Source organism: Sinohyriopsis cumingii, chromosome 6, assembly GCF_028554795.1.
Source record: "Sinohyriopsis cumingii isolate HCF-2022 chromosome 6, ASM2855479v2, whole genome shotgun sequence".
NCBI classification, from domain to species: Eukaryota; Metazoa; Mollusca; class Bivalvia; order Unionida; family Unionidae; genus Sinohyriopsis; species Sinohyriopsis cumingii.
In genome coordinates, this window is record NC_142966.1 from 29,154,770 (window position 1) to 29,166,855 (window position 12,086).

The 12,086-nt window shown below is 34.1% G+C and overlaps 1 protein-coding gene across 1 annotated transcript in view; it reads right to left on the bottom strand.

Annotated features, from left to right (window-relative positions):
• Positions 1–2,106, bottom strand: part of LOC149796563 (uncharacterized) — a 114,726-nt gene extending 112,620 nt beyond the window's left edge. Inside the window, exon 1 of the mRNA XM_089961259.1 lies at positions 2,005–2,106. Within this exon, the coding sequence (XP_089817385.1) occupies positions 2,005–2,086 (82 nt within the window). The 5' untranslated portion in view covers positions 2,087–2,106. The remainder of the gene's footprint in view (positions 1–2,004) is intronic.
• Between the last annotated feature and the right edge of the window lie 9,980 nt (positions 2,107–12,086).

A 12,086-nucleotide genomic window follows, 5' to 3' on the forward strand; every position in this document is an offset into this window, starting at 1 on the left:
TGAAATTTCGACATTAAAAAACAAACAAAAAAATCAAACGGTGATATGTGAAAGTAGCCTTTGTGTCAGAATGATTCTAGGGAGGAGATTGGTCTTGTAAGTGATTAGAAGTTCTTCATTATCGTGATATCAAATATACGTGCAAATTCACCAGCAATTGTTGCGAAAAAGAACAAGACGGGATAAAACGAAAAGAAAAAATTTAAATAAGTTGATGGCAAATTGAAAAGGATTCAGATAGGTCTGACGACTATCTCTCCTTTCAAACATATTTATATCTATAACATGTTCATTGCTCTGAGTGCACTGTGTCTTTAAACCTGACACAAACAGGAATCACCACTTGACTGATTCATACATCATATATCCTTGTATGTATAGTCTTGACTAACGAGAAATTAGTACAACACGGCCCCAAGCATAATACACACTCAATATACAACATGACACATACAGTGTCCGTTTCAAATTCCTTTCAACATACATGAGCTAATCCGTAACACTTTACGGGCTGTGAAAGAGATCCTTTTAGCTTACTAACAATCATACAACTGTTAGAAAAGTGCAAGACCTACTGGCCAGAAAATATGTCCGAGAAATTTCAACATGTGTACCTTTTGCGTTCATCGTGTAGGGTTTCTATAATGAAATCAATGTAATTATGCGTACAAACTCTGCTTGGGGAATGAGCAATCAACATAAAAACAATGAATGCTAAACACGACACGAGATTACTATCGGGTATTGATGTCATGATAGCATACGGTATCTTCGCTGGTATGACATAATTAGTGTGACCTAACTCTTACCTGGTTTATCAGGGCGTTTAGAAAAGTTTACCTGTTGAGAACTGGTTATGATGAAATGTAGTTACATTTATGCTTGCTACCAGTGATGTCCCTTAGTGAAAAGACAGGGTTTTCAGTGCAGAATTGCCGTATGCTTATCCATCAAATTTGTACAAAATATTATTTAGGCAAAAGGTCAGCAACCGGTTATGTTTTAATTTACAGTAAGCATTATCGTTTATATATCATATCTAAAATCTACATTATTTATACACGTAACTGTCCAAATTCCTTCTAAACAGAGACTTTCCTAACGAACTCTTAGTGTTCTAACATTTTAATTCTTAAAGTCAAAATATTGTGATGTGTAAATTCATCTATATTCAAGATAGCCAATTCAATACTCTACCACTTAAATGTGGCAGTTAGAGTAATGCATGATAGAAGGGTAGAGCATACATTTTTTAAGGTGTCCCTAGTTTACGGTTTTCAGAGTAATGCTGATCGACTTTACATATACTATGACGTAAATACTTCGATTTCCTCTCTTTTCCCTCTTGTAAGTGTAGCAGCAGAATGGTTTTGTAATCCCTTGTATACAGAGGTTCCGATTCTCCACTTATCAATTTTTATAAAAACTTAATCATACATATATCACCCTCTTTTCATTTTTGTAAGACAAAGAGCCACACTGGCTAGACAGGTAAATTCTCGTTCAATTGTAAGGATTTAAGTTACTACAGTGGAGTTATTAAATATGCGCTGTATCGCATTGCTAATTTTGAAAAACTGAATATTTTTCCTCGATTTGGCTCTGTTACCCTCGTATATTATCCTAAAAATCTGTAGTGCGCGCAATAATCCATACACTAGACACAACTATATTTATATATCTGTTTAATTTTTCACACTATTTTGATACTTAATGTTAACATTACCCTTTAGACTTACTTGCAACATATATGTAATCTTTATTATTCTTTAAGAAAGTATGAAGTATTGAACGTATGCAGTATAGAATGACTGATGCGTGAATGACTGATACTTCTTAAAATTGAAAATATACTGAGTTAAAGAAGAGGAACGTTCCAGCATTCTATAAAATAGTGTCCTAAATATATTTAATTCTCGAAAAACAACATGTATATAGCTCACACATAATATCAAAGATTATTATAATAATTATTGTAAAGTTCATCCATGCAATTATACTTACAACGTCCGAGGTAGACGTGAATAATGAGAGTAAATATAATGGATGTTGTCCACGATATAATATTCATCCTTGACAATAACATCACCGCAGACGACACCGTATCCTGTTAGACTGGATAAAACTCTTAAACAACACTTGGATAAGTTAACAAAGAACTACTTTTGATAAAACTGAATCGCTACACTATCCAGCTACACATTGTATAACGAAATAGTTGGAGACATTGAGTGTAGTTCTAACATAGGGATCATATGTGAAATGTGACAATCTTCATGTCTAAGAGAATTTACAGGTATCTGAGTAACTGTTGTACCAAACGTTTTGCCTGCCGATATTTTCAACGCTTGTGCCTTACAACAGGTATACATTTTTAATATGAATATGTTAATGAGGGCAAAGTAATGCATGAGATAATATAAATATACAATCATTTCAAATAATTATTGTATTACATGTATCAGATTTAATCAATGTATGTAATATGAAAATAACAATAAGTAATTAAATATATGACATAAGGACCAGTACTCACTTTCATCGGTTCTAATTTGTAAAACGTTGTAGGGTAGACAACGGTACTATGAAACAAAGAGCTCCAACGAAGTTTGTAATGACTGTCAGGAGATTGCCATATTATGATATTCTTGGAAATGTATGTTTTATATCCTGGAAATATGGCAAATGTTGCTAATTTCTTTTATAATGATATGTTACACGGAAATATTCTTGTTTAATAGCTTGTGGAGAGATGCATGAAACATTTTGTAAATACAAGAATTTTCATTTGTTTACAATGTTTGATTCAACTGGGTGTGCTTTTGATAACATTTAAATAACGCAGGCCTGACATGGCACATTTCTGGTTGTTGCAAGCCTTAGCTGATGTTCTTGAGATAGTTCCGAGTTTTGTAGCTATTGATGTGTATTGCCTGCGTGTCTTGAACAGTGTTTTCTGCTATAGTTCATTCAAAAAACAAATTAGTGAATATATACTATTTCTGGTTTCGTAAATTTTCAAGTCAGCATCATTAACCTAGCTAAACGTACCTAATTCGTTTTACATTGAATATTTAAATATAGATATTTGTAGCTACATTTAAAAACGCTGATCTGAAAATTCACTAAGCTACAGATATGATAAAATTCTCCGTGCCGTGTTTAGTTTCTAGCATCATATCAAATGGCTCAACTTCGTGTGCGTGTTTGGCTGTCTCTCACACAAATCTTTTGTTTGTGTGTGATCAAGGTTGGAGAGACCTTACGTAGCCTTATGAGTAAATTTATTTGTGTCGTTTACTTGTGTCATTTATTGCCTACTTTGAATTTTGCCTTTCTTTTGCAAACAAAATGCTCGAACTTTAACTTTATTAGCAACAATAAAAGTAATTAACCGAAACTTCTTTTGATTATTAACTGTACTGTCCTTGAGAAGAGGAACGAACCAGCAGCCTGTAGAATATTATCCTATATATCTTTGATTCTGAAACTACAAGATGCATATATTTCACACCTACCATCAAAGCTTATGTTAATGTTTACCCATGTAATTATAGTTACAAATTCCAACATGACAATTAACAATGAGCATAATAACAATGAATACTCTCCATGACATAAAATTAATCTTTGACAATAATAAAACATAGCAGACGACATCGTATCCTGTATGACTGGATCAAATTCCTAAATAGCATCTGGCTACGTTACAAAAAACTAGTGTTGATAAACTGAATAAGGCGAAATTCAGGTTGTGCAACGCAGCACCAGTAACTCCTGTTACTTTCAGTGAAGCAGGAATTTAATATACAGTTTGCACAAACTTAATTTAACAATACGATGTGGTCTTGTGGATTAGTCGCTATAATATCGAGTTATATTACTGTATTACCTTCCAGACATAGCTATTTCCATGGTAACCATACATATTTGGACACATTGGATGTAGTTCTAACCTAGGGACCGTATGTGAAATTGTAATTCTTCATGTTTAAGTGAATTTACAAGTGTCTGAGTTCCAGGTGTGACTAAATGTCTTGCCTGCAACTATTTTCTACGCAGGTGCCCTAATACATTAATCTATTTTTTGAGAAATTAATAGTCTTAAGTGCTAAATAATGGAATGCATTTGAACTCAGTTTACAACTTAAAGCTGTGGCACCACATTTTTGACTTAAATTTGACCACTGATCTTGTACACAAGAACTCTGTAATTTGTATTTTTTTTTTAAAATAATAGACTGCACATATTTTACCACAAAGTAACTTTCAAACACAATAATAACCAATATTAATACTGTTATAAAGAAAATACACCGGTGAACACGCGAGTGAAATTTCATAGAACAGATATTTCATTGTTTCCCATCCACGAATACAATCCAAATTAGATATCTTCTCCTCTTTCACACTCAGTGAAGAAATAATAAAGGTCTGTGATAATAATGAACTACTTGATTTCTGTTTTGAATGGTATGTTATGCCCGCTTCCCAAGGACATGGTAAAAAAACTTAACACAGCTGCTTAAGCGAGAGAAGTACGTCGTTAAGAACCACACTTTACCTATTACGGGTGCAAACGTAAGTGACAACGGTATACGTAAACATCTATTATCAAGACCATAGTTTCAACAGTGTGTATAGAACTGCACTTATATAAATGATGAAGGAAAAAAACGAACACTATAGAGCATGGAAGGTGATTGTGCATGGATCCTCTGATATTTAGCACCTCGTTTTTTATATCTGGTCTTGGTGTGGGAGGTCAGAGCGTACTTGCTGTTGAAAAGATGGCGTTAGCCCAAACCGCGCTGAAGCGGGCAAACATAGGTCACTTTAAAAAGAGGCTAACAAAATTAAGCGACATAGTATCGAACCTTAACTGACTGATATCGATAACTAGAAGCAGGAGTGTAATATTATTTTTGAAAAATGCATAACTACTTATCAGAACAAAATGGTGGAAAGAGTCAGAAACCCTGAATGAAAAAGTCCATATATGCATCATTCAACTAACTCTACCTTCTGCCTCTGGTCATTTCAAATTTCAGGACTTATTACCAGTGGCATCACTAGGGTTGGTGTCACCCAGTGCGGTAACTCATGGTATCACCCCCATGGACCCCCTTTTCTGCACAAAGGTTCAACATTTTTATAGACAGTCATTTTGGTGTCACCCCTCTGAGATGGTGTCACCCGGTGCGGACCGAACCCCCCGCACCGCCCTAGCGACGCCACTGCTTATTACAATCATCTATGTGATCACAATGATTTACTTTTGACTGTAGTACAACGGCCCAAAGACAATATACCAACTAACGAGGGAGCAGGTTTGATAGAAAATTCAAAATTTCAGCAAGTGAACTTGTATCTAGACAAAGGTTTTTCCTCCCTGTCCTGTCATATGCCGAAGGAGATGGACATTGTCAATAATAATGTCAAAGAAGAAAACTACTTGGTCAACATCTCCATTAAAGAAATCAGGAGCATTTCAGGAGCTATTTACCTAGATTACTACAGTTGAATGAAGATGATGTAAAACCCATTATTAGAGCAGAAACGAATTAGGAAGAATAGGAGACGGAAAATAGGAATATTAAAATATACGGTTAAAAGAAGCTGATGTTGACAAAGATATTATCCATAATGATCGCGTCCTCGCTGATGAAATACAGATACGATGCATGACAAAGATACAATTATGGACTACAGTACTGACAGTAGCACACTAGAGAATCAAGACCTAAAGAATACACAATTTTCTCAACTCTTAATCAACATTATACTCTTATCACTGGTAGATATGGTGATACTAGCATATTAAAAGTGGTTGACAATGATTTTGTAGACGGATGAACTGAGAGAAATGAAAACTTTTGTTTACACCTGATTAACAGATTGCAAGAAATGTTTAAGCTAATTGACGAAAACAAAACGTATACAACATTTATTCCAGAATATAAAGCACTGCCCTTGAGAGTGTTCACAACCATGAATACACTCATATACTAAAATATCCTGACGTTCACAGACACTGATGTCCCCAGAAAGTGCACTGAGGGAGTTAGAAAGCCTAATTTAAGTTCTGATATATTTTTTGTACTAGTATACGAGAGCCATGTGTAAAACTGATGGCATAGAAAAATGAGTTTTTTCACAGGAACATTTAACGCGTCTACTATGTTAGAGTTCCTTAACTATGATGTGTTCATTTGGTTTTAAACTCACATCCTTTGAAATTACAAAAATGTATGGGGACATCATTCTTTGGGATAATAATTTAGACAGATTGGATATATCATTTGTATGGACTGTTTATAAAACCATTCAAAAAGTTAATTTGTGTCTAGAAATTACGTGATGTAATAAGTTTGATTAATATATTGATATGAATTAAAACAACACTAATGATTAACTTACAATCGCTTGCATCAGTTGTGTAATGCAATATCCTTAATTGGACTCATAACCGGAGGTATACAGTAGTCAATATCAGCCAGCATTAATCCATCAGGCTCACAAAGTAATTTTGATAAAATAGGACCATTCAGCTGGGGTAAAACGTCACAAAAGGTAGAAACTTACCACATTCAGCTTGTCCTAAAAGTATATCTTAAATCAAATAAAGAGGACAATCAGAGGGGAGAAGGTTACCGAGCTGTACTATTAAATCATATTGTGATACAGCATGTACTATTTTAATGTTATTAAACTATTTTATTCCTTTTCAAAACATTAAAGTGTCGATTTGTGATGGAATATCTGCAATTTAAATCAGTTTTAAAGAGAGTCGATCTTATTAAACGCATTCACCATCTTCGAAGATGCCAACTTTCCCTTGTTGTAGCAAGCAATGAAATGCTCACATAGAGCCATTAGCCTAACAGTGGACTTATTTTGGAAAATAGCAATTGCTGAAAAAATATTGTTTTGAATCTCCTGAATCAAGACCCAGTGTGGAACAAATTTAATTTTGATACATGAAGTAGCAATGGACCTATACAAAATCCAACGTACTAGAGATTTCATTACAAACTACTTAAAAGTTTTTGTTAAAAAGCTTTACTTTTATCTAAACATAATACCAAGAAAATTTAGAAACAGACTTGAAAACTACAGATGGGTTCGTCACCCAGTTTGAATCAGATTCAACATCCTCTTACTGGTATTTTTGCAAATATTAAAACAGAAAGTCTTAAAACGGTAGAAATATACTCGTACCCCAATGAGAGAAAGTCTTAGAACGGCTTAAATATAATCATACCCTGATACGAGAAAGTTTGATACATAAAGTCAGATAACGGTTTAAATATACTCGTACCTCGATACCAGAACTTTCTGAAACATTCAACCGGTTCATGCCGCTTTATACATTCCCTATACTATATAGCACTAATAAATTTATTAAATACAACCAGCACACTAAAGTAACTGGACCACATATATATTGATATAAGGGTGATAAATCAATGTGCATTGGTTATTCAATGATGGAGTACTTAGACAACCTAGATATTGATCAAAGGGTGATAAATCAATGTGTATTTTTTATTTTGTGATGGGGTACTTCTGGTTCTGACACATATTGACCTAGATCTTTAATCGACATTTCTAGAACATTCAATAAACATATGAACTAGTTTAAGACATAAAAAGCCTAAAATAAAGAATATATTGGTAACCCCTTTCTTGACAAAAGTATGTGACAGTTTATAGTTATAAAATTATATTTGACCGAAAAACAACATGTCTCTAAAAAAAACCACATACCATTTTTGGAAAACGAACGGAGACATTATAGAGGAAAATAAACCAAGAAATTGTGGTGTGAAATTAAAACCTTTCGGGATTTGCCCATTTGACAAGTTTTTATTGCGTGTCTGAAAAGATGCGCACTAATAATCTCAATAATTAGATTGAAACCCTTGCTTTTCAGTCTGTCTCAATAATCATACTACAATATCTCAGTCCATCTAAGTAATTAGATTAAAGCCTTAATGTCTCAGTCTAAACAATCATATTAACATTTTACGTGCTGTGAAAGAGGCCATTTTAATAGACTAACAATCATATTAAAATAGCGAATCTGTAACATTTAACGTGCTGTGAAAGAAGTCATTTTAGCTGACTAACAATCATGCAACTGTTAGAGAAGTCAAGACCTACGGGTCAGGAATGTACATAATCGTGAAATATCAAGATGACTACATTTCACGTTTACTTTGAAAAGTTTCTATAACGTAATAAATATAATTATACTTACAGACTCTGATGGGGCAATTCGCAATCAACATAAAAACAATGAATGTTTTCCACGACACGGTATTCATACCGGGTATTGATGTCATGACGGCATACAATATCTTCTCTGGTATGACACAATCAATGCGACCAAGTCTTACCTGGTTTCTCGGGGGTTTATGAAAATTTACCTGTTGAGAAATGGTTCTGATGAAGTGTAGTCATATTTGTGCTTTCTACAAATTATTTCCTTTTATGTAAGGTCAGATGGATTTTACTGCAGAATTGTAATATGCTTATCCATCAAATTCGTCCCAAAACTTATTTGAGCAAAACTTTAGCAACGTATTAGGTTTAAATTACAGTTAGAATGAACGTTTATACAACATATCTATAATCTGCATTATTTAGGCATGTAACTGTTAAAATGCCTTCTAAAGAGTGACTTTCAGCTCCGAATGAGCTCTTACCTTTCTATATTCAAGATGTCAATTTCAATCTCTACCACTGAAATGAACTAGAAAGTCCGTACATTCTAACAATGTATGTGTTCGTGGAAGATGTTTAGAGAACAATTTGTCTCTGTCATATTTCAAACACACACACACACACACACACACATGCAGACGTACCTAAGGGAAACACTCAGTTAGATGTGTACCTATGTCGTTTTACGATCCATAAATATGTACATTAGAACTTAATATTTTTCTAATTTTGCCCTAAAGGCTTAGCTCCTTGGTGGTTAGGCTCAGCTCGCTGGTGCTTAAGCACATATTCTGGAAACAATTTTCAGTTGTATGGAAAAATCATTTTCGATTTCATACCAAGCACGTGTTTTTAAGCTCAGAGTTATTTACGTATTTATTGCACATAAGAAGCACAACATATGGCGGTTTCCCACAAGGACATCATTATAACTATTTTTAAGATCTTCCTGTGCGGGACAAGTTTACCTAGAAAAATGTATACGGTCTACTTATCACTGAGAATCCTTGTCTGTACTTGTCAGATACGTTTATACATTAAAACGTATAAGATGTTTTATCTCTTAAGATAATATAGAACAAAAGAATCTTATTGGTAATGAAAACATAACTGAAACAAAAGACAGATAATTACCGAAACGCCAAGTTACTTGTTTCACATTGTTCTCTGGTAATCATACCCCATCAATGATATTTAACGACTCCTGCAACTATATTCATCTATCTCTGCAACACTATTCACATACCCCTGCAACGGTATTCACCTACCACCGGCAATGATATTGATATACCTCTGCAACGATATTCACCTACTGCTGCAACGATATTCACCTACTCCTGCAAAGATTTTCACATACCCCTGAGCACTTGGTTGAAATATAATTTGCTTAAAACAAAACATCATGCGAAAAAAAAATAAGGTCAAAGTTTATTTTTCGTATGTACTTCGTTTACATATATGAGGTCGCGCCCTTCCTGCTGCTATCAATTGAAAAAGATATTGTTATAATAAAATGTTACATCCGGAATCTTATACTGCAAGAATAGCTCGAGAACGATTAGAAGCAATTACAAAATTTCTTCCTGTTAGAGACTCATTTAGAACAAAATCCACAAGCGCAGCAGGACGCACAAGTTGAGTACGAAGAAGACACTAAAAAACTATTTAAACCCGTCACTGTAGATACTGTTACAACTGTCATCAAGGAAGATCTTCTTCCAGTATCGAAACAAACCGCAGAACAAACTGAAAAAATAGCAAGAATAACCAACCAAACAAATAAGATTTTACGAAATCTTCCAGCTGATATAGCTATAGCTCAATCTCAACCTGTTAGTGAAGAAATACCCGAGGATAGCACTGAAACAGAACAAGCCAACGAAAGATTTAGCGAAGATAGTATTGATTTTATAAAATCAATTAAACACATAAATGATTTAGGTGAATTTGCAGCGCGGACTTTTGATGAACGAGGAAGGCTTTTAAAATCCAAATATGTTAATGATAATGTCAGTCGTAATATTTGGTACAAGTGGATATATCGTATATAGTATGGACTTGAACAGACTAGATAAGCTGATATTGGATATATTGCATTTATTAACGCAATAGATATATATTTTGCACGAATACAAGAACCACAAGTACAACTTACTTTACCAAAGCAACAGAAGAAACAACAACCTTTTCCACAACAACAAACAGAACAAAAACCATTACCAGAACATATATTTACTGACGATGCTCTTAATACTTTTACTGACCGGGATATATTAATTAATATCGCTGCACATGGTTATGATTTCAGAGAAAATTATATAAAACCTGAATTTATTGATTCTATAGAACAAAATGATTTGATTCCTGCATTATATTTTGCCTCTAAAAAATCAATTATTAATACAAAAGTCCAGGATATAATAAATTTAGACATGATGTGTTTGAAGAGATGAGAAAACCTTCTCGACCACAATCTCCAGGAAAAAAACCTGGTGCTACTGGTAGTGGTTTAGGAAATAATTATGTTTGTCCTGATAATATTCTCAATGATGTATCACGGTTAGAAGTTCTTATTGGAGGAAAACGAGCTGTAAATAACTCACTGGAAATAATCAATGAAGCAGCTGATATCTGTCGGCGATTATTTCAAGGTGGTATCATGGATATTAGCGTTTACCGAGAACTTATCGATGAACTTGTTGATGATTACAGAGACTAGTTGTTAAATAAATGGTAAATAAAATAAAAATGATCATGTACAATAGACATTATAGACCCGTACAGGTCAGAGCGGAAAACTCACGATTTCCAGTCTACAGAGTAACTTACGGAGGTGGACTTGGTGATGTTGTTCAAGGGTTATTTAGAAGATTATCTCCAAAGTTTCACCTGTTGCAACTATGAAAACTATTGATGTTGTTGGTGAAAAAGCTCCTGGTGCAAATGTCAATGTGGCTGGTAAGGCGTTTTCGGCAATCAAAAATAGACTAGCACGATTAATGCGACGAAAATCACAATTAGTAAAATTACCAAGCACTAAAGATATGCCTGCAGACATCTGTAAAATAATAAATCAAGCCGCAAATAAAAAAAAACTAGCAGCCTTGATGGATCAAGAATCTGATGAAGTACAAAGAAATATTACTGCAAATTTGAAAGCAAGAAGTGGACTTCGTGTTCGTCGATAATTGATTTAAATCGAAGATATATAATAAAATGTTTAAACGTATATCCGACTCAGCATTTAAAATGGATGAACCGGTCATCAAAGATGAATCAGTACGTGATTATCAATTTCATTCCTATGACGCAAAACAATCAAATCAACCTGGACGTGTCGAACTCCAAGTTCATGATACAAGTAGATATTTCTTATCCGCTGAGGCATTTATTGAAGAAGAAGGTGAACTTTTATTCCTATGATGCAAGAAATTTTAGAAAACTTAACGAAACCGCAGGTTACTTTTTTGGTAATCCGTTCCGTTGTCCGTTGACACAAAACTATCTGATATGAATACGAACATCGACACGATCAAACAAACACAACAAGATATCGTAGCAGGGATTCCTGAAATCGTTAATAAAATTAGTCTGATTAAACTTCCAGCGGGAATAACTCCCGGGCATATTACCAACGTCGTATACACGGTATCATCTGGATTCAAAACATGGTCAACGCAGACTAATACTTTCAAACATACCGCAACAGTCAATGGCGTGTACAGGTTGTCTGTGTTCAGTGCTGCAAAATTTGAAATATTTACAACTTATTCATGGCGTCGTTCAACTGATAAGTTTTCTGGGGTTGTGACTGTTGTATTAAATAAAGAAACAGAAGAAATATTTACACTGGAAGC